This window comes from Cupressus sempervirens, chromosome 8 (genome assembly GCF_028749045.1).
Source record: "Cupressus sempervirens isolate cs-2001-9-10 chromosome 8, ASM2874904v1, whole genome shotgun sequence".
Taxonomy (NCBI): domain Eukaryota; kingdom Viridiplantae; phylum Streptophyta; class Pinopsida; order Cupressales; family Cupressaceae; genus Cupressus; species Cupressus sempervirens.
In genome coordinates this window covers 566,000,912-566,028,652 of record NC_143125.1, presented here as the reverse complement: position 1 = coordinate 566,028,652, position 27,741 = coordinate 566,000,912, and the positions used below count along the sequence as shown (strand labels likewise).

Here is a 27,741-nt window from a genome sequence, read left to right as displayed (position 1 = left end):
AGAACCAAGTATGTGGTGTGAAGTCCATAAAATTCCCTCTCATAACACTAAAGATTGTAGAACTATGAAAATTTCAATGATGGAAACCCATGAAGAAGCTATTGAACCCGAGGTGATAGATTCTAGAAAATAGAACGAAACTGAACAAATCATTGAAGTTGTACCATATCCTACAGTAGCCATTGCAAAGGTATTTGTTCGGGACGATGAAGAGAGATTATTCCATTAAAAAATGTGGGTAGGAGGAAAAGCTTTGCATTTTATTGTTGATAGTGGTGGTCAAAAGAATTTGATATCTATTGAGACTGTAAAAAGATTGAATTTGAAGACAACATCATTCTGGCAACCTTATTCTAGTGGTGGGTGAGCCAAGGGCGAGATATTCAAGTAAACAAGCAATGCTATCTTTCATGTTCCATAAAACCATTAAAAAACGAGGTGATCTTTGATGTAGCTCCTCTTGATGTGTGTGATATTCTATTAGGGCAGCCATACATGTAACAATGCCATGGGGTGAATGAGTCTAGGCCAAATTTGGTGGACAAAGGTATCGAATACGAGAGGTAAGTCTTGTACGCTCTACATCTTTGATTAGTGCAAAATAATGTAGTAGCCCAAATTGGTACATTTGTGTTATTAATGATCCATCATGAGGAACAAAAGAAAAATGTGTGTAATTCCCACGCAATGGTGTCCATCACAACAAAAACAACAAAGGTCAATGCATCAGATTTTAACAAAATGTCAATATGTGTTTAGTCATAGTTTCGAGAATCGCTGGTTTGGCAATTCGATTCAAGTTGGGTGATTTTTTATGAGTCGTGAATCGGTTCAGCCGATTTTTTCCCATGAATCACCTAAATCACCGACTCATGCAATTCATGGAAAAAATTGCCTGAATCGGCATAAATTTATAAAAAAAACAAAAAAACATAATTAGACTTACCATCATCGGATCTCTGTAATAGCTACAGAAGTCACGCCGCTCACACATTTGACTAAAATAGTAAATCATTCATCTCCAGTAAGGAATAGGACTATTAGTTTTCCACCCACCAAGGAAAAGATTCAAAATCTTCCCACAATGTCAGGATTTGACAACTCAAAAAGAGAAACATCCAAAGAATACATACTCTTATAAATGTGCAACAAATACAATTGGGATAATTATATCAATGGTGTCATATAGAAGAACAACGAGGCAACGTAGTTCCAAATTCATATGGACCACTAGAACATTGGATATTCAATCAAATAACACTCTCCCATTCTTAGCAAATATAATACATCTGGTAAATCCAATTATAGAAATTGGGCCTAGGACTAATATATTAGTAGTATAAGTTATATTCAATAAAGGGTGCATGAAATAAGTTTTAAATTGTTAAAATCTCTAAATTTAAAGGGTTTTAAAAAATTTGCTGATTCATTACCGATTCATGTCCAATTCATGATTCGATTCGACCTTGCCGATTTCGATTCTCGTTACTTTGGTTTGAGTTACCAACAGGGGTGATGGAACTCAAAATTTTGGCAAAATTTTGAGTCCCAAATAACATGGCAAAGGGAGAATCTTTAGATCTTACCCACTGCTTATATTTAAACAATATGCTTCAAAACAACTAAAGGTCATGGTCAAGAGAATGTGGAAAAGGAAGTTGGTTTATATCTACATACAATACAATACTATAGAGAGTTGCCTAATATCAAACATATCTTGAAGTGTTTCCAAGATGCAAAAAGAAAGAAAGAAAGTTTCAGAATATAGAAATATATTCAAATTGATACATATTAGCAGTGAACAGTAAATAATTGTCAAGACATTAGCACTGTTGAGATATTATTGATATTACCAATGACAGGTGATGTCGTTCCCACACAAGGAAACGTTTAATGTATCCTCTCTAAGGAGCGACTCCAGAACCTAAAGAAAGATAAGCATATGGTGGAAGAAACACTCCTTTAATTCTTTGCGCCTATACAAATTTCTACTTGGTATCAGTAAGATGAGAAGTTGTTGAAGATCATAATGAGATTTCAATAGATTTAGATGATAGAAAATGATCTCATGCATGATTCCAAGATCATGCTGGACCTGTTTCTGCAGCGTACCTTAGTCCTGGAGAAGAATACAATTTAACTACACTAAAAGGCAACAGAGTTTGATGTGAATCTCATTTACTACAAAGGACATAATTGATGTTGTATAGAATTTTCAAATTAATTGCAGATGTTCAAGAATGATAACACATCCTCTAGGAGTAGGGATTTATGGATTTATTTATGTTTAAAGTACAGGGCATCACTTGAAATATGCATGTGGATATTGTGACGAGAGGAAAGATGCTTGCAATCTGAGGAATTATGACCTTTGAAATGCATGCAGGAAGCGTGAAATAACACACAAGATGTAAATGTTTTGCTACCCCAAGATCAATGATTATAGTAGACAATTATCAGGTCAGGCAATATTCCAAGTTATTTGGAAATATTTAAGCAAATCGTCTAAGGAGGATTTGAAAACTGGACGAATATGTGGCTATTAGAAGTTCAACTACAGGCATACACCAAATTTCAAATATAAAGGTATTAGATATAGTAGTGAGAAAGTCATGTATCGATATTAATTGATGTTTATCAGACGAGTATGGAAATTGTCCCAGGTTGGCATTTGCTTATAAGGCAAAGTTTTTACTTTGTGAAAGCAAATGAATATCGTTGGCATGCGTCTGCATATGGTTATTGGGTTCAAATTATTGTGAGCCATGATAATTCGAAATCACAAAAATTGGATTATAATACCAACGTTGAAAAGGAAAGAATCGCCTTGGAGAGAATCGGGTATATTTGGAAAACCATGTCTTCAGGAATCAAATAATCAGAAGTAGCGGAAACAAATAAGAATATATGATGATAGCCGATTTGTATCTAAAGATTATCGAAAGTCCCCGAATAAAAATGTATGGATTGATATAAGGAAATCAAAGTATTATAAGCCGCAACTATGGATTGCCATTGGAGATGGAGTTAACATTTTTAATATAAAGGATTAAAAGTTAAATTAGCTATAAACAAAGAAGTGCAATCAAAGAGGTGCAATTAAAAACAATAGGATGCCTCTTTTGTCAAAGCGGTATGGCTCCTATTCGAAATAAAGAGATATAAATGAAGGATATTTTATTTGAGAGAAAGGACAAGAAGACATATTCGACAAACAAGAAAAAGTATTTCACATTTATTTGTACGGAGGGATAAGGAATTTCAGTATGACATTGTAATATGGATTCAAATATTTTATCTTAGTAATAAATAGAAGGCCCTTTGTTTATTTTTATTAAAGGCATGGAGATTTAAATTGCATTTGATTTGTCTTTTATAATCATTTTAATTTTTTTTTGGAAACAATTTATGTCAGATAAGTGGATAAGTTCATCTATGGCATTTTAAACTCGATCATCGCAGATATTGGGAAATATTTAATTATTTTTGAATCTGCGTCCAGTTTGTCTCCCCAACCTAAGGAGTTAAAGCACAATCTGGACTAGTTTAGAATTGTGTATATATATTTGATCCGTTGCATCTTGATCATTAAATTGTTTATAGTTTATGTGCATAGAACATTGTAAAGTTGTACGTTGTAATCTTCATTTTTGTTGACTCTATTGCCCGAATAAGCTAAAGCATTGGTCTTTTTATCATTGAAGTATTGGATTTATATTTGAAGTTAGAAAGTCTATCTTCCTTCTTACAAGCATTATATCCATTTTAAAAAACCTTATGCAAAATATTCATTTCAAACTATAACATAACTCCATATTAATCGAGTTCAAAGACCTTGCCAGACAAGAACTCCAAAGCTTAAATTCGCTATAGAAAAGCCTTGAACAAAGCAGTCAACGTTTGAGGTGAAGGTCTACCCGCTTGGGTATAGTGGAGCCTAAAGTTCGGGGGAATCAAGGTGTTTCTCCTTCGTTGGCCAGAATTGACTGCAGAATCCTGTTGGAGAATTGGCAAGCTCTTGGATTTCCAATCTGCAATATTGGGAACCAACAAGGGTTACCCTCACACTACCAAGTTAGACACCCTATTGATTTGATACTCAAAACCCCATTGCCTATTGTGCTAGTATATAGGAGCTTAGGTTTAGAAAATGATGAGATAAAAAGGAAGATACAAGATTGATTCAGAACGGAGATATCCGCCCAAATACTATGATTATAGATCATTAAGTCCACTATGAAAAATAGATATCCAATTCCTAAGATAGATGATCTCTTGGACCAGCGTAGAGGGGCAAAAATTCTTCACTATAACTGATTTGAAATCTGGGTATCATCAAGTACCAATTGATCTAGTAGATGTATGGAAGACTGCTTTTAAATCTAAGGAGGGACTATTTGAATGGTTGGTGATGCCATTTGGCTTCACAAATACCCCAACCACATTTATGAGGATGATGAATGATGTACTTAGGCCATTCACTGATTCTTTTGTAGTTGTGTATCTAGATGCCATTCTCATTTTCAGCAAAACCTGCAAAGAACATTTGCAACATGTGGAACAGGTATTTTCTGCATTGCAAGACCATGGACTCTATGCAAATAAGGAAAAAGTTCTTTTAGTATGCAGAGTATTAAATACTTAGGTTGTGTAATTGCCCAAAAAGATCCAAGCAATTAAAGACTGGCATGCCCCAAGGAATCTCACAGAGTTGCATAGCTTCTTGGGGTTGGCTAACTTATATTGCAGATTTGTGTTTGAGTTTTCAAATTGGTCTTGGTCTTTAAATCGGTCACTACGAGGAGGTTCGAAAGCAAAATTCAAGTGGATTGGTGCTCAACAACAAGCATTTGATAGTTAAAATAGAGGTTTTATTCTACACCAGTTTTATCGCTTCCTGATTTACACAAGTCTTTTGAAATACAAATTGATGCATCAAAAAATGTCCTAGGAGCAATCTTCATGCAACATGGCCATCTAGTTACTTTCCATAGTGAGACTTTTTTTTGATACAATTCGTAGGTATGCCACCTATGATAAAGAACTATATGCTATTGTTCAAGCTTGCGAGCAATCAAAACATCATATATTGGGAAAGGAGACTATCATCCACACAGATCATAGACCCCTTTAATTTTTGTAAACACAAGGCAAATTACAAAATGATAGGCACCAAAGGTGGTCAGATTATCTTCAAAAAATTTCATCTCAACTTTTGTCATAGGAAAGGAAACACCAATAAGGTAGCAGATTGTTTCAGCAGGTCCCCAATTGCAAGAATAAGCATGGTATTAGAAACATGTGGTCACCAAACAAAAAACTGGCCCACTTGTATGGACATGATAATGAATTTTCTGATGTTTAACTAAGCTTGTGGAAGGTAAACATGTCAATGATTATTAATTGCAAGATGGAATGCTTTGCCATCTTGGCCAAATCTATGTGCCTGAGGTAGAATGTAAGAAATTAATATGGGAAGCTCACTACAGTAAGGTTGCTGGTCATTTTGGGATAGGTAAGAATATTGCTATACTTCAAAGATATTTTTGCTGGCCAAAAACAAAAATGATGTGATAGAGTGCATTCAAGCATGTACAACACTGGTCACTGCAAAGCTTGCAAATTGTAAGCTTGGTTTATATTCACCACTTCCTATTCTAGATAAACCTTGGCATTCAATGTCTATGGATTTTATGTGTGGCCTTCCTACCACTAGATAGGGGCATGATTGTGTATATGTTGTAGTAGATAGATTTTCAAAAATGGCAATCTTGGTGGCCTGAAAAGGTAATTTGTGTAGAAGAAACTGCGAAACTCTTCGTTGAGCATGTTTGGGTTCATTTTGAGCTACCAAGAAGCATCATTTCAGATAGGGATAGTTGGTTTTTCAGTAAATCTTGGTCTTCATTATGGGCAATGATGGACACAAAACAGACAAAGTCCACTGCATTCCATCCTCAAACAGATGGTCAAATAGGGGTTGTCATTCAAATGATTGTTCAAATCTTGCGTATTTATCACTCCAAACATCCCCGTACATGGGATGAGAGCCTTCCATATGTATAACACAGCTACAACAACGCAATTCATAGTTCAACTAGCCTTTTGGATATTGGCCTTTAGCACCAATAAATGTTTATAAACTAGTTATGCAACCTAACTTGGTACCATGCTTGGATAAGGAGGACAAAGCGATGAAATTTATTGATGAAATTCCTCATTTGCAGCAGCAAGTTAATGAAATTCGACCACTAAGAAGTATAAATAGAGGCATGATGAGTATTAAACTCCTCATAATTTTCAGGTTGGGGATAAGGTATTTGTTGCATTTTCAGAAGGAACAATTGAAGGTCCCTCATAGAAAGCTTCGTCCTTTTCGCTATGGTCCATATAAGATCATTAAGTAAGTTGTTGAAAATGCATTTGAACTCAACTTGCCTCCATTTTTGGGCGTTCATCTAGTTTTCAATGTAGAACTTTTGAGGCCATATTTCCCTCTTTTACCAAACATTTCAGATGTTGCTGAGGAAATCAGTCATATGGAGTTGAATCCAAAAGCTATTAATACACTCCAAAGTGATCAAATTGTGGAGGTTGTTGTGAAGGATTTGAGGAATCAGGCAATCTATTATATCACATGGTGAAAGCAAAACAATTTGTTTAACAAGGAAAGTGCATTACATGTGAACAGATCCAAGCTTCATTTTCCACATTTTTAACAAAGTGCGGATGAAATAGTGTCCATTTCCTCTCAAGGGGGAAGAAATGATCAGAATACTGTTTCGGAAGATGCAAAGGATGTTGGCACAAGCAGAAATGGGAAAATACCGAAATCTATTTTTTATTCGACATTTTCTATGTTTTAGTATTTTGCATTTGGAGGCCCTTGGCGCATTTCTGGGCTTCGGTCGCTCTAAGAAGGTGTAGCACTTTGCTTAAACCTTTTGGCATTGAATGTAGAAGTTTTGGAGATCTTTCCAGAAAATACGACGGTTCATGATTTTGAGCTACAAGTTGAAAGGTATGACTTTGACAAGTAGACGTAATTTTGAATATAGATTTTCGTAGTTTTTAGAGTTCATTTTGTAATTAAATAGCATCTGGACTTTTTATTTTCATTTCCAAGGGATAGTGGTAACCCTTGGGATCCATTAGACTTTGTATAAACTCTATTTTCAAATTCAATGGATCACTTTTTGGCTTGCAAAAATCAATTGTTGCATTTCTATTGTTTTCAGTTAAATCACAATATCACAAGTTCTAAACCAAGTATTATAGTCCAAATCCTTGATTCGGATCACACACACACACAATCAATCGATAGCACTTGCTGGCAGCCAAGGCGTAACTCAAAGTATTCTTGATTATATCTACTAGCTTTGTTTCTTTTTCTTTAAAGCAATCAATAAATGATATTTCCTTAAAATTCGTAACTGCTTTGCCTCATCAAGGATACTATTGATTTTGTAGTTTGTAGTAGGGCACTTAATATTTGTTTTATTTTAGTTAAAGAGACCCCCTCAATGTACAATTGCTGGATATATGGGTGGGTGCATATCAAGTTTTTCAACACATCTCTCAGTCATCTCCTCGTCATGACCAACTGGCTTTGTATAAAAATATCAGTTTACAAAGGATTTTGTCATGAATATTTGATTTGACAATATTAAATCTTGCTAGAACTGGTAACAGGATAATGACAGCACAATTTACTAGAAAATGAACTACAATATGCAGCTTCTACGATGCACCATGTCAAGTTGACATATGTCCCAGAGGATAGAAGTTAATTGAATGGCTGACTCAATTGTAGGAGCAGAGGTGTCCTGTGAATTCACCTTGATGACCAAGTGAACTCTGATGAGGGAAATGTGGCACCTAACTACTGTCAGGAAGGGAGTTGAATGAGGTAGTGGTAGCGCGTGCTCTCATCAGTCGAGGGGATTTGATATAGTCCTATTTTACAATTTACTCAAGTAAATGTATTAATTACTTATGGAAACTCACTGTAAGGTGTGATAAGAATCAATAGACCATCATTTTAATACTCCAACCATAGCAATGTAAGGTGCAATGATAATTAGTTACCATAACAATTTAATATTCCTACTTCAGCTTGTCCCTGATTTTCCTTTGAAGGTGCAACAAGATGGACCTCCACTACTATTAGTTTTTAGCTCCATTGTTGTTGAGAGAATGGATTTCATTCCAGCTTTTGAAGCAAAAAAAAATCTCTATCTGACAAGTCCAAATTTTTAGGACCTGATATTTGAATTGGTAAGTTCTGAATAGCAAATTTTACTGTAGTTATTGATCTCCTTGAAGTAAAAGTTCTTTCTTAATTTATCCTTGGTTCTTTTCTTCACAAAGCTACCACCTCGAAATTTAGGTGTTTGCTTGGCATAAACAGCATTATAGGGTCCAGCACTGCGAAGATCATGAGGTAAAATGGCTGTAAGAGATTTTGAGACAACTTGTGCCAAATTAAGCTTGGATAAATCAAAGCTATAAAGTCTTACTAAATTAGCTACACAAAGGCATTTGGCTTTGGAAGGCTAAATTTAGACAATATGAGGTATTGGATGAGCTCTCTTGACAGGTTGCATGGTTTTCAAGCAGTACCTGGTCATGAGAGGGTAGTTTGCAGTCTTGCAAGTGATCAATTTTTTGTCTAATTTTCAAAAAAGATGAATGTAATTGTATGTTTTATTTAAAAAATGCTGGTAAGACTTTACACACCTATAGAAGCTGCCTGGAGTCTAGGCAGAATTTCAATAGTTAGTCATTTGCTAAGACCAAAACTCTGACAATTTATTTTGGCTTCTTCGTTTTTCAGGAAGGAGCAGAGAGGATAGCCTCATCCATCAGTCATCCTGAAAATGATCTGTTTTTTAACTTAAGATCACCAGCTGATATTTGTTGCTTAAACCCCTGAAATATTATATGAAATGCCATTTGAGAGCATCTGAGCATGTTTCTTGTTATGTTGATGTGCTTATGGGTTATCTTATTTCTGTATTATACCTTATCCTTAAAGTCGTTAAAGTTCAAGGGCCCATGGGCTTTTCAATAGGTATGCAATGCCAATTTGTCAATCAAAGCTACTTTAAGATCCGCATTCCTAATTTGTGCATCCAGAAATTGTTTTGGAATGTACACCTTGCTCCATTGTGATCTTTCTTGCTGCCAAAATTCCCTGCAAAAGAAAGCCTTTCATGATTTTTTTCATCTTGAACAATTTGAAATGTGAACAATCACCTAAGGTGTCTATATCTGTAATTCTTATATGAATAATATTGTTCATGTAAGCAATTACATACTCTAGGATCTAGCTGTAATCATGGCAGTTGATTTGAATTGTTACTTTCTTCAAACACTGTAATGTCCCTATTTTAAAACAACAATTTTAACTTGAGGATGGCAATATGCATGTATGAATGGATGAATTATCAAAAAATGAGGAAATTTTACAGTAACATTCAGCTTATAATTCTATGGATAATTCAGAAGATAGAACTTATCTTGACTCTGGAAAGTATTCCTATACCGACTATCTCATCACAGAATAAGAAATCATATTCTATTCCTTGCAGCCAATCCTATCATGAATTTCCTCGAAATGCTTGGAAATGGCAATTATCAAGGCAGGTCATCCATGACTTGCAAAGAGTACAAAAGATGGGCTGCCTCTATCTCTCAGCCCATCTTGGTTACTTGCCATCATCCTTGTTTTAGCTCAAGAGCATGGAAGGCTATCTCCTTCCAAATCCTGTTCAACTCTATGTTACCCCAAGTTTTTGGGACCGGGGGATGGTGGGACTGGGAAACGGGTTTCCGAGATGTTTTTGTTTTTGGTCAGAGCAGGGGACGGCTATATATATATATATATATATATATATTCATCAAAGCAACATAGTTTAAAATTATCAGTTCTATTCATCAAATAATGTTTCAATAGTGATCATAGAGCACAACAATTAGCATCTAATGGAATCATCACAGAAAATAGCATCATTTTCAATCATCATCTAAGAATACCAATAGTAAGTCATTAAATGAATAGATTGAGAGACTGAAAAGCATCATAGACTCATAGTACAAGGCTGCAATTTTCAAGGTTCAAATTCAACTTAACAAAATGAAAACATTGAAATGTTAAAGACTTAAACATTAAACTTTTAAAGTATCAACTATAGTCTATCAATGATCATATAATCGTTCCGTCAATGTATCACCTATCAATCATCATATAATATTATAATGTCAAGACAAGTCACAAAACACTTAAGTCTGCAACATCAAAGTCAAAATGAAAATAAAGATACTATGATAGCTGCCCCTAATCATCCATTTCAAAGTCACTATCATTGTTATTTTGATCCTCAAGGGATGCATCATCCAATGGAATGCCAAGCAATCCTAGTAGCGTGTTGTCCTCATCAACCTGGGTAGCATCCTTGGGATCAATACCCCACTATAAAGCTGGTGTTTGTCGGTACTCTGGAGCCTTACGATCTGCAAGTCGCATAGCGCTATGCACAACCACTGACTTCTTCGCTTGTTTAGGGTAAGTCTATTCCTCTTCACGTAGTGGATAAAGCTATATGTAGACCAATTCCTCTTTGCATTAGAGGAACTAGCAACCTATGAGAAGAGATGAATTGCAAGCATCTTTAATTGTGGTGCCTCTGACCCATGCCATCGCCACCATCCAACGAGGCTTTTCTGTGCCATTACCACTCTATCCACCTTTGCCTCTGTTGTGCCAAAGTTTGGACCATCAAGGTTTGTGAAGGCAGCCCATTGATCACGAAGTATACTAGATTCCTGAGATGAATACATCTTTTGAAGGGCCTTCACAATCCCACATCTCACCTCATCATCCTTGCTAGGAGCACACCTTCCAAGCATAGGCTCATACCATTTTGGATTTAGTGCATAAGCAGCCATGTGAAGTGGAGTATTCGTAGCAGTCCACCTTTGCAAGAAAATTGGCCTAATGTACTCCTTATATAAGACCAAATCATTATCATGAGCCAAAATTATTTGCTTCATCTTTTGAAGCACACTATCCATAGTCTTATATATCTCTCCAAGGCTAGGAGAGTTTGTATGATCGTATTTGATGGCATCCACAATAGGAGAGGTGGTTGAGCCAACATATTTGCAATCAAAATGATTGAAAAATGATACTTTTAAAAATTAAAACAAGATATTTAGAAATCTGAAAATTGAAAGAAATTAATGAGTTTCAAGTGAAATTGAGAATGAACAATGTCTTACCTCACAATGGACCACCAATTGTCATCAAGAATCATTGTTTGAAGGCTTTTCCTTCAGTGGTGTTTGCCGTAGGCCATCTATTACATTCCGAATTCACTACCATCTGTTGTAGAGCCTCATGCACCTCAACCATCCTCTCTAACAACATGTAGTAGCTAGCATATCTTGTCTCTACAATTTTGAGAAACTCCTTTGAAAATGTCCCGAAGAGAGCAAGTAATGTGTGGTGGTTGCAAATAAACATTTGAGTCTCTCTTCCTTGTGTCACCACTTCTTTTACCTAAGACAATTTTCCCATGTCCTTCAATGCATGATCACAACATGGAGTCCAAAACATCCTTCACAATGGAACTGTTGGCCTAAGTGTCTTTGAGACTAATCGATAGATTGACTAGTAGATGTAGTCGTGACTGGTAGAGAGGTACAATCGGCAAGGCACGCTAATGTGCAACTTTGATTGACAAGTGTAATCAGAGTAGAGGAGATGTGAAAGCCCAGTAGAGGTGATGACGAAAGTGTTCCACTTAGACAAAACATGCTAAGTGAAGTCTCTGTAAGCAGAAGCGAAGCATAATTAACGACAGACACAACAATGAGTTGATTAAGCCAGGTTGGGATGATGAGCATAAGCAAGAAACTCATGACTGTCTAGTCATGTAGAGGGTTAGAGTGCACTCAATGTCACATTTAATGGTCATGGGAGAAAGGATCGAGGAATAGTCGAAAGAATTCAAATTGGAAATTTTTCCAACTAAATCAAGTCTTTGAGAACACGACACTTGTGACTCCTGTATGAACATGCCACAACTTGACAAGAGCAACACACTATTGCAACGGGAGGCTGAGCTAGCGAGTAGGGTGAGAATTCAAATTTTGAATTCCTAGATCAAATCTTCCAAGCAAAGCAAAAGAAGAGTATAAAAGAAAACCAAATCGAAAGGGTAAAGGTTAGATTGCCAAGCGATTAGCCAAAGAGCCAAAAGAGCCAAGCTAAGGTGGAATCTCATAAAGTGAAGAAGAGTGATCAGAGATATCATCTTCAAGGAGTGATTGTGTTGAGAAGATGAGAGTGTACCTAAACAAATCAACGAGTATCGTGTGCACAAGTAGAGAGAGGGAAGCATACAAGTGATTAGTGAATGAAGTTGTAGAGCTGAGAGAAGGCAGAGCATAGTTCCAGATTGGTCAAGGGAGCCGTAAAAGGATCTATACCAAGCTGAGTTTAGTAGCTAAAGTGCTAGATAATTTCTCTGTTGTTTACTTATCTTTGCAACAACAAATCCCATCGAGAGTAGACCCTAATAGGTTCTTTGTACAAATCCCTTAATAGGGTGACACATTAACTTGTGTTCTAAAGTCCTCTAACTAGGTTGCTTCTAACATAGCAATCTTCTATGAAATCCTCTAACAGGGTGGCACCTCATAGTGTCATAATCTTCTAACAGGGATATGCTCTTGATCAGGTGCACAAGGATTGACTCACACACCGTGGTTTTTACCCTAGCTGGGTTTCCACGAGATAAATACTGTGTTATGTGTTGGTATTTTCATGAGATGTAGTTTTTGCTTAACCTTGACCGGTTGAGTTATAGCTTGCACTAACTAGTGGATAAGTGACTAGTGTGATTTGAAGTAAAAATTTGAACATAGTGAGTATAATGATTCACGCCCCCCTCTCGGTATAGTGACCTGTGGTTGGGACTAATAGGAACAACCAATCTTCATCCAAGTATGCCTTATATCCTCCATCACCAAACTCACCTTGGAATATGCTTTATCAAGGAGGGTAGTGCGTAGTTAATGATCTCTAGAGGGTATTGTAGAAGGACCTACTGAACCTGCATTTGTTATCATGTTTTTGAAGAATGGTGAACAAACCACATGAATGGGATGGCATGGGCAAAAAAGAAATCAGCAATAGAACAATCTAACATTTCCTGTGCTTGTGCATTGAACAAACTTGAGAGACCCTGGCTGCCCACTATCACTAGCCTTCCTCTTTCCTTTTTCATTTTTTTTGGGTTCGCACCCTAGGATAGACACTATCACTAGATAACATAGAGTGAACACCATGAGTAGATGGTGGTGATAGTGGAGGAATAACAAACGACAAACCCTTAGATTTGTATTCAACCTCCATGTGCAATCTATAACACTCTAATTTTACGTCCTCTAATTTTTTACATTATTTAAGGCCTTTGCTCTTAACCCCCAAGAAATGAGACCACACCCATGTGTAGCTCCCTCTAATTTTACCTTTGTACACATGACATTTATATTCCTACTTCCACCTGAATTTTTCTTTTTGACATCTATTGGATGAACAAGACGAAGTAGAGGTTTTTTAGGATTAAAAGGGCGTCATCCAAAGTCTTTAAGGACAATTGAAGGGATTTCAAATTTGTTTGTTTCGTTTGTTGATTCACTCCCAACACTTGCACCACCACCACCAATTTCAACTTCTTGACCCTGCCATTCTTCATCACTACTAGAACCATCAGTGCTGGGGGAGGTGGTAATGTTTACAGTTTAATGCAAGAACAAGATGAAGTAGAGGTTTTTTAGGATTAAAAGGGCATTGTGCAAGGTCTTTTAGGACAACTGAAGGGATATCAAATTTGTTTGTTTCATTTGTTGATTCACTCCCAACACTTGCACCACTTCCCCCAACTTCAACTTCTTGACCTTGCCATTCTTCATCAGTACTAGAACCATCAGTGCTGGTGGTGGTCATGTTTATAGTTTAATGCAAGATCAAGAATCTGCAATTTAACAAAAAGAAATGAAAATTTGAAAGTCAAAATTTCGGAGATGACATTCGTATTGATTGTAATATTTCTTTGTTTTAACTTTTAAGAAAGAAACTTTGTTCATCAGATAAAACATTTATCATTCTCTACAAAACAAGAATCAACTTAGGCTGCTAAACTAAACTTACATGAAAACAAATCCAATAATAATATTAAAAACTATAAAACAATAAACTGCAGAACTAAGAAAACTGAGGATAAATAAGTGATCTCAAGTGCAGTTTCTTGGGAAACAAGCACGCTACAAGAATTTCAATATATATAGTTTACTGTTTTCTCATTTGTGGGAAAGCATAACAGTACAAGGTAAATAAAAAATCCGAAGGCACAAAAATCAAAAAATCCTTGAAATTTTATTGTTTGTGGAAGGTAGGGAAGATATAGCATTCGAAAGTAAACTAAGAAACTTTAAAAATTAATAAAAAAAGTTAAAGCCTACCTCAAACCGAAAGGCTTGCTGTTGAATGTTGCACGTTGTAGAGATTACGTTCACCATGGCTGGCCATGGCTACGTTCACTGTGGGTAGTTGTGGCTGTGTTCACCTACATGCAACAATCAGCCTGTGTTTGTTGTGGCCTCTGTTGTGTTTACTTGCACTCAAAACCATCGTTTCATGTGTTCACGAAAACGAAAAATACAATAAAAAATTTGTTACCTATGAAATGTAAACAAAGTTAAAACTTTATAACATTCATTTTATAATATATTTTATTAAATTTATGACCTCCACAGGTGCAGCCTGCTAATGGCTAGAAATTTTTTTTTTAATAGGAAAGTTTTTAAGCAATCCTCGAGATGTTTGGAAACTACGTAGTCCCCAAAATGGTCAACACAGTAGGGAAACTCGTTCACTGTTTTTAAAGATTCTAGGATGCATTTCCTATTTTCTTCTCAGGGTGGGGACGTCTAGGAAACATCCCTTGCCAACCCCCCCATCCCCGAAACCATCCCCGTTTTAGAAACTTGGGACTTAGGGGTGGAAATGTGTTCCCGCATAATGTAGGTTCAACTTGACAAAAGCTGAAAGGGGGTTCATCCTTTCATGTCTTGTGGTCTTGGTAGGGATTTTATCTTTCCTGTTCGCAAGACACTTCCACAAATTCAAAGCTGATTTCTTAAGAAATTCTATAGATTATTTTTGAATTGTTAATTTCACTTTATTTTCGTTACTTGAAGGATTGATGAGTGGATGGTTAAATGAGGTTGGAGTTGATTGATTCTTAAATAATTACATTTTGAATCATTGAAACTTGTATAACTGATTGATTGATGGATTGCTTTTGAATGATTGATTGATAGAAGGAAATCCTTTGATTTGTTGATTTGAGGTATGAGCAAGAATTGATTAGATGATTGATGAGTGATGATGTATTGAATGGGATTCGATGATTGTTTCCTGGATCTTGCTGATTGATTGTTTGCTTGATTTCTTGAGGGATTGATGACTATGATGTTTTCTTGGAATGAGCTCTCTCTTTCTCTATGATGTTTTCTTGCATAGTCACATTATGCTCTATTTCCAATTGATTGATTGAATCCTTCAAATGGTTTGTTCTTTATATTTTATTGGTGAAAGAGATAGATTTCACAAAAAAATGATTCATCACCCTTCTTTGTTGCCTCTTGAGAGTAACAAATTATTTTCCAAATTCATCCTTCCATCATTGCTATGGTCCCTTCATAATCATTCCTTCATAGATATATCTATCTCAAATGAATTCATTTCCCTTTTATATCTTCCTGTACGAGGGGGATGCTACGCTTGTTTTCTCATTTCTGCCCTTTGAAAGAGTCACAACTTCCCCCCTAATCACTTGTGTGAACCTTAATTATATTTAATCAATTATCTTTTATTCTAGGAAATCGCCATTCCTTTTTAGATTTCCTTTACTTTGGTTGGCATCTAACTTAGAATAGCTTTTATCATTTATTCTATCACCTATGCATGATATTTTAGGTTGTGATCTTCTAATGTCCCCATTTTTGGTGTGCTTCTGCAAATGATTGAGTTAGTTCATTATAGTGAACCTCGTGAGCTGACAATGTGATTTGGGGGTCTCAGTGGTGAACTTGCTATTTTTATAAAAGTTTATTTATTGCGTGAGCTCATATTTATTGATTATATATTAGTCTCATTATTATAACAACACTTTATTATAATAATATTATAAAATGATGGTGTGTTGGTGAAGCTTTTTAAGTGAAGTTGCATTTGGGAAACTTTGTGCCAATGGGGTTTATAAATATGAGCTCCTTTTGATGGAAAAAACATCTGATTATCTGATTCATTATTTGCTTTTGTTGCCTATGAAGAGTTTTGGAGTTTTTTTTTCTGTGCCCTTGTTGAGGTAGAAGGGTTTTCATTTGCAATTTTGGAGATTGGTTGGCATCTTCATTACTGTACTTTATGTGTTTTGGAAGATATATGATTTCTTAAGAGAACCAGTTATACATTACTTGTGTATTGTCCCTTGCAAATTATCTACTCAATTAGTGACTCCTTTAATGTTCTTCGTGTGACTGGTTGGTCAATCTGTGAGAGGGAATTCTTGAAATTGATCGTATAGCATTTCTTGCTTGTTTGTGGGCTTTGTCTGTTGCTAGTTTGGTGAGCTTTCTAATCTGTCTTTCCACAACATCCGGTTCCTGGTTCTAGCATCACAAATCTGGGCATAATTGGGCAAATGATATTCCTCATAGCTGGGCATTACTTTACATTTATGGGCATTTAGGAAATCCCCGATCTGCGTTGGAAATATTTGCATATTCTGCAATTCTGGGCAACTCATTCTTAACGTCATTGGTGTTGAGGGCCAGGATCATTGCAAATGTAAAAAACCACTGTATTTTTGTGTTCCAAGTGTAGATCTAAATGCATATATATAGTAGAAGAGACATGTCTTTATGTTTATCAATTATGGTAAGTTAATTTCCGTTAGACATTATTAACAAAAATATATATATATATATATATATATATGTGTGTGTGTGTGTGTGTGTGTGTGTGTGTGTGTGTGTGTGTATGTGTATATATATATATGTGAATATGTATCTACACACACACGTGTGTGTGTGTGTACATATATGTATATATATGTACACACACACACACACCATGATTAATCAAATGCAATAATGTTTAACAAATAACCTTTAGGGATTAACTGTAGATCAATGCAATTGGATTGAAGCGACAACGTTAACACTCCCTCTTAGCTAGGGAGGATTGTTATAGAACACGTTATGCTCTCAAGCATATAGAGATATATCATCTCAATATGATATTCTTAGAATGGCATATTTAAGGAAATCAACAGATATCCATCAAATAAGATATAATCCGATTGATGCTATTTCATCAATACTCCCTATTATCAAGGGAGGATTTAAACAACACAACCATCTCACAAAATGGTGATCTGATTCTGAACAATCTTATCAATCTTACATTCTTGTGATATGAGCACTAGCATCAACACCAAGATGCCTATCAACAAGAATATCATATCCTAGAAACATATCAGTTATTTGATTTTAGGCACACTCTGAGACAATACTGAAATGTAGTCTATCAAATAACAACCTTGATCTCAAGGACAAAAAAGTAGTCTACATTATGACAAGTATCACGATCTTTGACACACTTCGGGACATCAGCTTAATGTAGTCTATCATGATCTTTGCACATTCCGAGACAACAAGTTAATGAAGTCTATCTTGATAATAGATAAAGAACTGAATAACAACAAATGTAGTATCATGATCTTCGACACATTTTGGGACATAAACTTAATGTAGTCTATCATGATACGTTTATTATCATGATCTTTGACACATTCCAGGACAACAACTTAATGTAGTCCATCATGATAACAAGTCAAGCCATTGTTAAGATCATCAGCTTACAATAGTGACCTCACAAATACATCAATGAAAGATCATAACCTCTCATGATGTTTTCCAACAGAATCATGTAGTAACTCACATGATATCCACTATGAACCAAGTTAGAGGGTGGATACACCATAGCTGCTCCTATAAGGTGGAACAAGGACTGTCACCTCAAGCTTCTCTCTCACAGAGAAGAATGTATTACAAGGAATTTCACTTTGAACTTCTCCCTCTCAATCTGTTGACTTTTTCCAATCAAGTTCTAATATGATGGAATGCCAGACTCCTAAATCTCATATCGACTTCTGATCTCCTCGTTCAAGGTTACCTTTGATGAAGTTGCAAATGTTAAACTCCCTTAGCTTTCTTGAAATATATCCTTTGTTTACTCCCTCTCTTTGTTCAAGCTTGTCTCCAATGAACTATCATGCTCCCTCTTGCTATAGAAGGATACTCATAATCTTAATCATCAAAGATATTCGCTTCAAGAGCCTCACTTTGTCCAACGTGATCATCATATGACTAATGAATTCCAGATTACAACTTCTTTGGAGCTATTGTCATAAGATTGAGTCTGCACAATATTTAGTAGCATGCATAAAATACCAACCTTCTTTTCCTGCAAGAACATCCCCAGACATAGAGGAAAAGATCAAGGCAGATAACTTTTGTAGTACATATGGAAATACAATTAAGAGAGAGAGAGTAGATAAATTTAATAGTTAAAGCTAATGAATGCTTATTTGTGCATCCTTGATACGAGTTGCTTTAATAAAGACCCATATGCATAAGATCCAAGGATGATTTAGATTTGAAACTCTGATGATGATGTCCCTTCCCTGACATCTCTTTTAAGGATGGTTCAAGTGGGAATGGAACATTGGTTATTATTCCCCCCCCCCGCGACATGTAAAATCTCCACACTTAGGTCACACTTAATCCATTCTTTGAATAGATTTATTATGGATATTGCCTAATTTGATTTCTCCTATATTCAGGTTTGTAGAACTACCCTTATGTTATGATCTCATTTAAAGGTATTATAAACATGAATGTGAACTACTCAACCGTATCATGTCCTTGATGCAAGTTGATCCAGTGAATGTCATGTTAGAATATATAGTCCACCAGTATAATTGAGAGGGGGGGGGGGGTGAATCAGTTATATAACTATTATCACAATTATCAACCTTATTAAAAGTTAACCATATGAGCAATATGTTGCCACATTTTCAGTCCTCCATCTTTAAACTTTCAGGTCAAGTGCTAAGTCAATGTTTCATGTCTTGTCTTGGTATAGGTTGCCATTAGTGTTTCCTCTCTCATCTTTCCCTCTGAGTTGCTTAGGTGGTAATACAAGAAAAATGCAAATATTTCCAGTCGTGCTAGGTGATTAGGATGGGAAGGGTAAGTTAATACATTCCTTAGATGAGAGAGAGAGAAACAGTTCTATTCATAAGAAATACTAACTGTATGATCAAGTGTTCCATTGACACCATGATGTAGATCGAATGAAAAGATCATGGGCATATCTAGTGCAAAATGATAGTGAAGAACACAAGGACTAAGAATAAAGAACATGTTGCGAATGTGAAAACAAGCTAAAGAATGATCAATTGACTTCGATGCGAAATAAGCACTAAAATATTTGACAGTATGGAAGAACATGGTCAAAGGTGGTGAAGACCAAATGTGCTCTCAGATCAATGACGCAAATCACATCTGAATGTCTAGATCAACGACGCAGATCACATCTGAATGTCTATGTCCAAATTTGAAAGGATGGCATGATCGCACTTGACTTTGGCTTAGAAGACGTTTAAGTTGTGAAGAAGCGAAAAGCTACAGATTGCTTGGTGTTAATGTTAACTCGAAGTCAAGGTCGCGATGTTGTGAGCAAGGTCTGATTGAATGAGTAAGCTGGTCCAAGGAATACATTATCTCATTGTTTCGATAAAATGCCAGAACAATTAAATCTTTTCAAGTCGTGACGATGTGAAGAATGAACATGATAGTTAAGATTTAAGCTTTCGCATAGTCGCATGCGGTTAGGGTTAATCATAAGCTAAGGGTGCAAAATTGCGAAAAGTAATTTGAACAGTTAAGTTTAAAAGAGTGCAACATCGCACGTAGTTAGCCAAACGATTTGAGTTCATGTTGCGAAGATGTGAGAAGCATTGGCAGTTAATTCAGGCAATCATTGCAACATCGCAAGTGACACAGACAGTTGAGCTTTTCAAGTTGCAAGCTTGTGAATGAAGTCAAGGTCAAACTTGAGGCAGTTATCGCATCATCGCAGGTCTAAAATGACAGTTACTTTTAAAGTTGCTAGGCTGCAAAAACAAAGGCAAGGTTAATATCTCAGGCATCGCACCATTGCATGGTATCAATAACAGTATGTTCTATAGTTGCGAGCTTGTGAAAGTGTTAGCATTTAAACATTAAAAGATCATTGTAGCATCGCAAGCCTAAACAGATAACAGGAAGAGAAAGTTGCGAAGCCGTGAAATGCCAGTCATCGCATCATCGTAGGTAGCAGTACAGTCAAGACACTTAAAGTTGCGAAATAAGATAGCAGTACAGTCAAGACACTTAAAGTTGCGACAAAGAAAATGGAATGACACGTGTTCACACGGGCCCATCATATTCTACAGTCACCAAACTCTTCAACCAATGAAATAGTGCCACTTGTCTTCCACGATGTACATAGTTGGAAGATGGACCCGCACTAGAGAAGTGAACAAGAGGGTTAAGACCTTCTAGTCTCAGTCGTTAGATCTTTAAGATCAATGCTTGTTGCATGTTCACGAGTGATTAAAGATAACTAGGAGTTAACATGGCGGAGTTGTGAGAGCCATTGATCGCATGGTTGTAGGCAATGTAATGTTAATCATGAGTTAAAGCTGCGAAACAACGAAATCAAGTGATTGTACTATCGCAAGAGGTTATGATTAACTCTTAAAGAAGGTTGCGAAGGTGCGATTACGGTTAATACACAGTTGTTGCACTTTTGCCGTGGTCAGTAGAATGGAGACATGTTAAGTTGTGACCTGGCGAATGTGTTTACAGTTAAACATTAAAACAAACATCGCAATGTCACAAGTGGTTAATGTTAATCATGAGTTAAAGCTGCGAAAGAGCAATGGTATGTGTTCACATGGTCGTAAGTGATTAATTGCAACCTTGAGTCAACATAGCAAAACAACGAGAGCTAATAATTGCATCATCGCATTGGAAGAAGATATTGTATGAATAAACAAGAAGCCATGAGGAAAAATAAAGAGCATTGCTATGTTTTAATCATGATTGTTAATTTGAGATCGATGGCCAGAATTCAAACTTGTAGTGATCGTTGGAATACAAATTATATGGATTTCGCACCAAGGTGACTATTACAGATCAGAGAGGAATTTGAACCATTTTGAAGGTTTCTAACCATTTCTGCTTTTCTTTCTCTAATGTATTGAATTGTAATGGATGACTGTTGGATTTCTGAGCGATTCAAGTGCTCTGTTAATGTAACTGATGAATCTATAATTGGCCAAGAGCCCTAAGGGGGCCTATATATGTAATTTTTTAAGTTAATAGAAAGGATCGACAAGTTTCATGCATTTTCTCCCCCTGTAGCAGAGACTATTGAGTGAGAATTGAGAGGTGTATGGAATGAAGGATTAGATTGATGTCTATAACAAGGTAATGTGATGTTATAATTCCACTTAGAACTAGCATGCCTAGGTTTCTTTCATTGTCTCCTTCAGCTAAGCTAAGAATTGTAGGAAAAGTACTTGTGAAGCTGTTAGTATTTGGGCTAATTAGAATGTTAGTATAGTGTTAATAGTATGGATAGTCAGAGTGCTATCTTTCATAGGTATTTCTGCTCTTTTCTAGAGCTGCATAACATCCTGCATTTGTGATGTGAAGTTAGGATTGAAGTGTGTTGGGAGTTTGCCACTGGGTAACCTTGATTAGTTAGAGAGTCACTTAGGGCCATGGATGTTCTTCTTCCATTACATCTCCTTGCATCCCGTAGTCTTAGATGCACTTAGGAGTAGAGTTAGTGTTAGACCTAAAATGTCGCCTTGGTTGTTAATGTCTATGGGTAATTTGGTTAGCCTCTTTTGCTCTCAGGTTAAGAGCATACCCATAGTCACCCTTTTGATCACATAAAAACATCATTCCAAGTATATCTTGCATATAAGGGAGCTATACCTTATAATTCAGAGGGTAGTGATATAACACATACACTGACCCATTTGTTTGTGACATCCTTTTGTTTCCTCACATTCTGGACGTCTAGAGTCAAGGTAAAGCCAAGTTAGAAAGAGGGACAAACTGTTAACCAACACAATATGATTAGAAACCACAACAAGATCCTCATTCACGATAACACTAGATATGTTAACTAGGGAAACCCTTGATCAGAGGGAAAACCTCGGTGGGGATGGTACCCACAAGATGATGTACTAATATAAATATTCCTTGTTAGAGGATGAACCCTGTTAGGAGTCTATAACAACATTAAATACATATTAGTTTCTGTTAGGAGAGTTTGAATCCCTGTTAGGAGATTCCAACGCTGTTAGGAGTTGTAGAAGGCAGATGGACCCATTTTCCAAACAACTTCAGGGGCAAGATCAATGAATCCACTGTCCAAATGATCTCCATATTATTCCTTGCAGAATAATAGAATTGAACTGTACTGCTCCTTCCTCTTTCTCTATCCTGTCAACTAGACTTCTGTTCCTTTTGATCTTGTAACTAGATCACAAATCTTGCATCCAATAAGCCCTTGGATTGCTTACTCGCATTCACCAAACACTCTGCTCCTTTTAGCACTTCCTTAATTACTTAGCATAGAACCCACATTACAAACAAAGAAAACATCTTTCCTTTATACCATATCTTCAAAATAACTCTTTGAGTCGGCCTTGAGGCCTTCCCAATTAATTATAATAGGATAATTAATTAATTTGCAATTACAATAGCATTGTCGGCTCATAGTCTATACAACTTCTCACACGTGCGATACCAGGGCTTGCGCACTCACTGACGTCACCATCAGACTCTCTTTTGTCAATGTCTAATTGTGCATCTCCAAATTATATCTTTGTTAGAAGATATAATGAAGTCACCAGAAATTGCTTCTCAGGCACTTTGTCTCTGTACTGCTCTCTGTAAATCAGGCATAGCTTCCATACATCTTCAACTTACTTAATGCGCATTAAACCTTAACATCAGGACACTAGTGTGGAAGATGTCCTTAGCAGCGCATCACCAGAACATAAAACCTCTTTTGGTACAACCTTGATCTTTGTCTGTTACTATGTCAGTTTTCACAGACTTACTTCTATGTTGACATCAATGACAAACACAGTCATGAATGCAACATGTCAATACTGCCACATGTTCACCAATGCTTAGGATACTCCCCCAAAGGAATACCATCAACATTCATGCTAATAGGTCATGCCACCTAGTTATGAAAGACCCACATGTTGTCACAAGACTTTGCCAAATCCATTTAGCAAACACATCATTCATCGCATGCAAGTGTTGATATCTTAAGGAAAGCAAAACATCTAGCTGAACCCTCGATCCTTCTCATGGTAACTTAAGACACGTCTAGAAACCTTCATGAGTTGATTGAATTAATAAATTCCATCAACCATGCAATGGACATAAATCACCCTCAATACAATAATCCAAAATAGTAAATCTCAATAAATCACCAAACTAGGTTATGATACATCCCATCTCCTTTAAATATGCTATACTTAGACATGCCAATCAATTCCTACGTAGGTTCCAATAAAGATGATATAGATCTATTATCTTTGGAACTGCTTACAGATTTCTTATTTTCAAACACTGTGCTAGAATAAGGAGGATATTCTAAATGGCTCCCAATTTTGAAGTAGTATCAAATACCACTGCTTTGTCGAGGAGTATCAAAATGTTGCTGCCTTGTCAATTCACATATAGTACGATGTCATCAATGGATTAAAGCTAAGAACTATATATATAAGAGCTATGTCACCCATATATCATGCCAAATATATATATCTCCAATCAATTAAGATGAAACTTGCTCTTGTACTACATCTAGTTGCAAACTAATCTGGATTAGCATCGAACTCCAGATCACTTCTTGTGCTAGTACTCACATGTTCAAATATCATCACAAACAATAAATTCCTTGAAATAAATTCACATTTAACTCCCAAGAGTTGCGCTAGAAATGACTGTACCATAGCTTCAATGATATTTGGTTCTCTAAATCAAATAGCGACCTCAACTTTAATTATTAGCATCTATTTTTAGGATGAAGCAATAAACCATTCGCAATGTCATATTCAAATAATAACTATTTTTAGGATGAAGCAATAAATCATTTGCAATGTCACATTCAAATAATAATTTTCTCGGGCAATTAAATTATTTCCTTAATGGTGTTGACAGTCTTCAATACATGTCTAGTCTGCAACCTTCAATTTTATCACTAAGATATAATGATGGCAAATATTTATTATTACTTTCTGAAAATATGAAGGCCCAGTGAAATTTGATATATTTCCCTTGTAGAATGCACTTGGAGTTTTGAAACATTCATCTTTAAATGGCATTACATATGAACAAATTCTCAAATCTGCAGCAACTGAAATGCTTTAATCTTGTCTCCATTTTATATAATATAAATGCTAATTCTACTGATAATAATCTTATTATTATTTCTTGCACCAGGATTGCATTGGGTCCATGTTTATGATGGCATGTCTTTTTATAAAATCACAACTTCATATGGGTATAGTACTAGTAAGATATTTAACAAACATTTCTTGAGATCTAGTAGAGCTTGAGGTAATTGATTTCGGACTTGGTTCCTACTGAAGAATAACTAATCTCTACATTACAATATTTGCATATTTTTTATTACCACATGAAGACTCCAGCAATCTCTGAGGCCACAAACAACCTGTTATTGTATCAACAGAAGTAAGCTACATTAGAGCTCTGCTCTAATTGTGATCTGCATTTCTTGCTTGATGTCTGGATCAGATTTGTATCATGAGAAGACATCAGCAGTGCGTCGAGCTCTAAGATCCAACGACTTGCACACTGCATAGTGTTCGCAACAAAAAATAAAATAAAAATCAGTCATATTGAAGTGTGTGATTTGCATCTTTGTTTGGCACATTGTAATCTGGTACATTTTTAGTTCTGTTAATGTAGCTTCGGTCAGACAAACACTGTGAATAACAAATCTGAACCATATATATATATATATATACATATATACATATTATCAACACATAAGTTCAATGCCATTCTGATATTGTTTTCTGAATACAACTGATGCACTCGTATATATATTTCATTGATAAAAGCTCACATGTTCATATGATTATCGGTTTGACTGTGAATGTCGATTATCAAGTATTATTATTTGGCATTATCGTTCATGCAAGTATTATGTGTAAGTTATACACTATAATGAATTGGTGTAATTTTAACCAATCTGCTTTAGCAATTGTTATTGTTAACTAATCTATGTTAAGATATAAGGGTGAATGATCATGACCATTCACCCAACTACCCTATCATAGATTATTTATATCTAGTGAATTCATTCTTCCAAGTATTGAAATCAATAAATACAAAGCAAGATCTGGAGGACAATAACAATTCTATGATTGAAACATTCCTTATCTTTAGCAGTGCAAATACATTAGCAATGATCCTTTGCTTTTCAACATGTTATCAGAGCATCGATTGAAACAGCGAAAACAAAAGACAAAAAATGGCTCGGCATTAGGAGTTGCCTTGGAAGCTTGCTAGGGTATGGAATATGGGTTGATAACAACACCAATTTTAAATGTGAACTCTTCTTCTGTGCAAACATAGGCTGCACCTAGAGAAATTGTAAGGCCATCACAATGGCCCGAGGCCAATGCTTTGACTAAATCAATTTTCTCTTGCAATCACCATGTAGCCCTTCACAAAGAGATTTTCCTAGGTTGCAAATTAATGGATGGATCCTATGAAGAAGGGAGAGAATTTTGTATCGATATAAGTGAAATAGAGAGATAAGAAAATATATGAGGACATCACACATCTCAGAGAAGGCAGAGCAAAATATATATTAAGGGGTAATCACCGTTTGGGCCTATTAACCTGAACCACATGCAATCTGACATTGAGGATGATTTGACTTGTGTTGATTAAAAGACCCGTGGTGCATGATCTGTGATATAGAGCCCGACTATGATCTGACTAACCTATGCGATGGTCCGCGTGTGGTTTCCTGGTTCTACAACTTGATTGATCAAAACTCTCATCACCAAAATATTGCAGGACTATTTTACCACCCATTCTTGTTAATTTGTGCCCTAAGGAAATGACAAATGTAATGATTTCTTGCATTTTAGGGATATATTACGGGAAACAAATGAAGGTATACAAATTTGCACATTCGAATTCAAATATAGATATTTGGGCTTGAGATATTTCTTGTGGACTTTATGTTTCTTCATTTATATTTGCATGGCCACCTATCTTCTCAAATTTTTGTTTACAAATATCCTGTGTAGTTAACTACTCTGCTACTGTATTTGATTTGTATTTATATTTATGTATATTTTTGATCCGTTCCTTTCCAAATCTATTTATGGCTTGCTTACATGTTCACTCCTTGCATTTACTGCTCGTCTTGTTTTGCTTTCCTCTTCTTAAAGGATTTGACCCTTTTTTTGCAGTGAAGAGGCCAATGAATTGTGCCAGACCTTGGAGGACAATGAAGACAAGTCGCGCACTGCTTCAGAAATGGGTGATGTTCTTTACCATATATGGTGCTGCTTGCAATAAAAAATGTCAAAATTGAGGGAGTCCTTGAGATTCTAAGAGCTCAATTTAGTAAATCAGGCATTGAAGAAAAGAAAAGTAGAAAAAGTAACGATTAGTATCAGGCTCGTACATCTCCAGAAGAAATTGGAGAGGAAAATAGAAATAGAAATGGATAATATCAGAGTTGGCAAAAGATTAAAAAATAATTAATATCCTATTGATGGTCTCTATAAGAGACAAAATTTCTTATCAACATTTAATGCAAGTTATATTGCAGCTTGAACACTGCATTCAAAGTATCCAATGGAGAGATACCAATTTTGCAGGAATTCTGAATTGAGGCAGGAGCTTTTGATGGATATTTAAAACAAACAGCTTATTTCAAACTAGTCAGTTTTGTGATTTTACTGAGCTTTTTCTCACTTCTAGAAGTTTAATCTAGGTGTGGTGATTTGTCTGCACAACAGATGCTAAGTTGTAAGCTCTTGATACATCTGTATATTTCTTCAAATTTTGTTTTCAATCCATCCATCCCTTGCTTTCTGTTTAGATATCATGCTATTTGCTTTGAAGGAAAAACAAGGTGTAAATAATGCCTAGATAAAGGCTCTGTGCTTGGCTAGATTGCATGCTATTTTCTTATAAGGAAAAATGGGATTAAACTTAATACCTAAATATAATCTCTAAATGGAGGCCTCCAATTAAATGCAATGCACTTATACCGAAATGTTCAATCAAATAGTGTAAGCCTTGTGAGGTTCTGATCTAATGTGATGCCAAAGTTATTGAACCATTGGGTTGAAGAGGAGATGTGTAATAGTCTTTTGGGTCATGAGTTTAGTTGGTTTTGTTGTTAGGAAGGAGTTTGCAATGTGAGAAGCATGTCTGTGATGATCCAAAACATTGAAGGGATGA

At 35.9% G+C, this 27,741-nt stretch overlaps 1 protein-coding gene across 1 annotated transcript in view; it reads left to right on the top strand.

The window, feature by feature from the left end:
* The window catches only part of LOC149543658 (histidine biosynthesis bifunctional protein hisIE, chloroplastic-like), a 61,682-nt gene extending 34,307 nt beyond the window's left edge, over positions 1-27,375 (top strand). Inside the window, exon 2 of the mRNA XM_089796308.1 lies at positions 26,739-27,375. Within this exon, the coding sequence (XP_089652434.1) occupies positions 26,739-26,847 (109 nt within the window). The 3' untranslated portion in view covers positions 26,848-27,375. The remainder of the gene's footprint in view (positions 1-26,738) is intronic.
* The last annotated feature ends 366 nt before the right edge of the window (positions 27,376-27,741 follow it).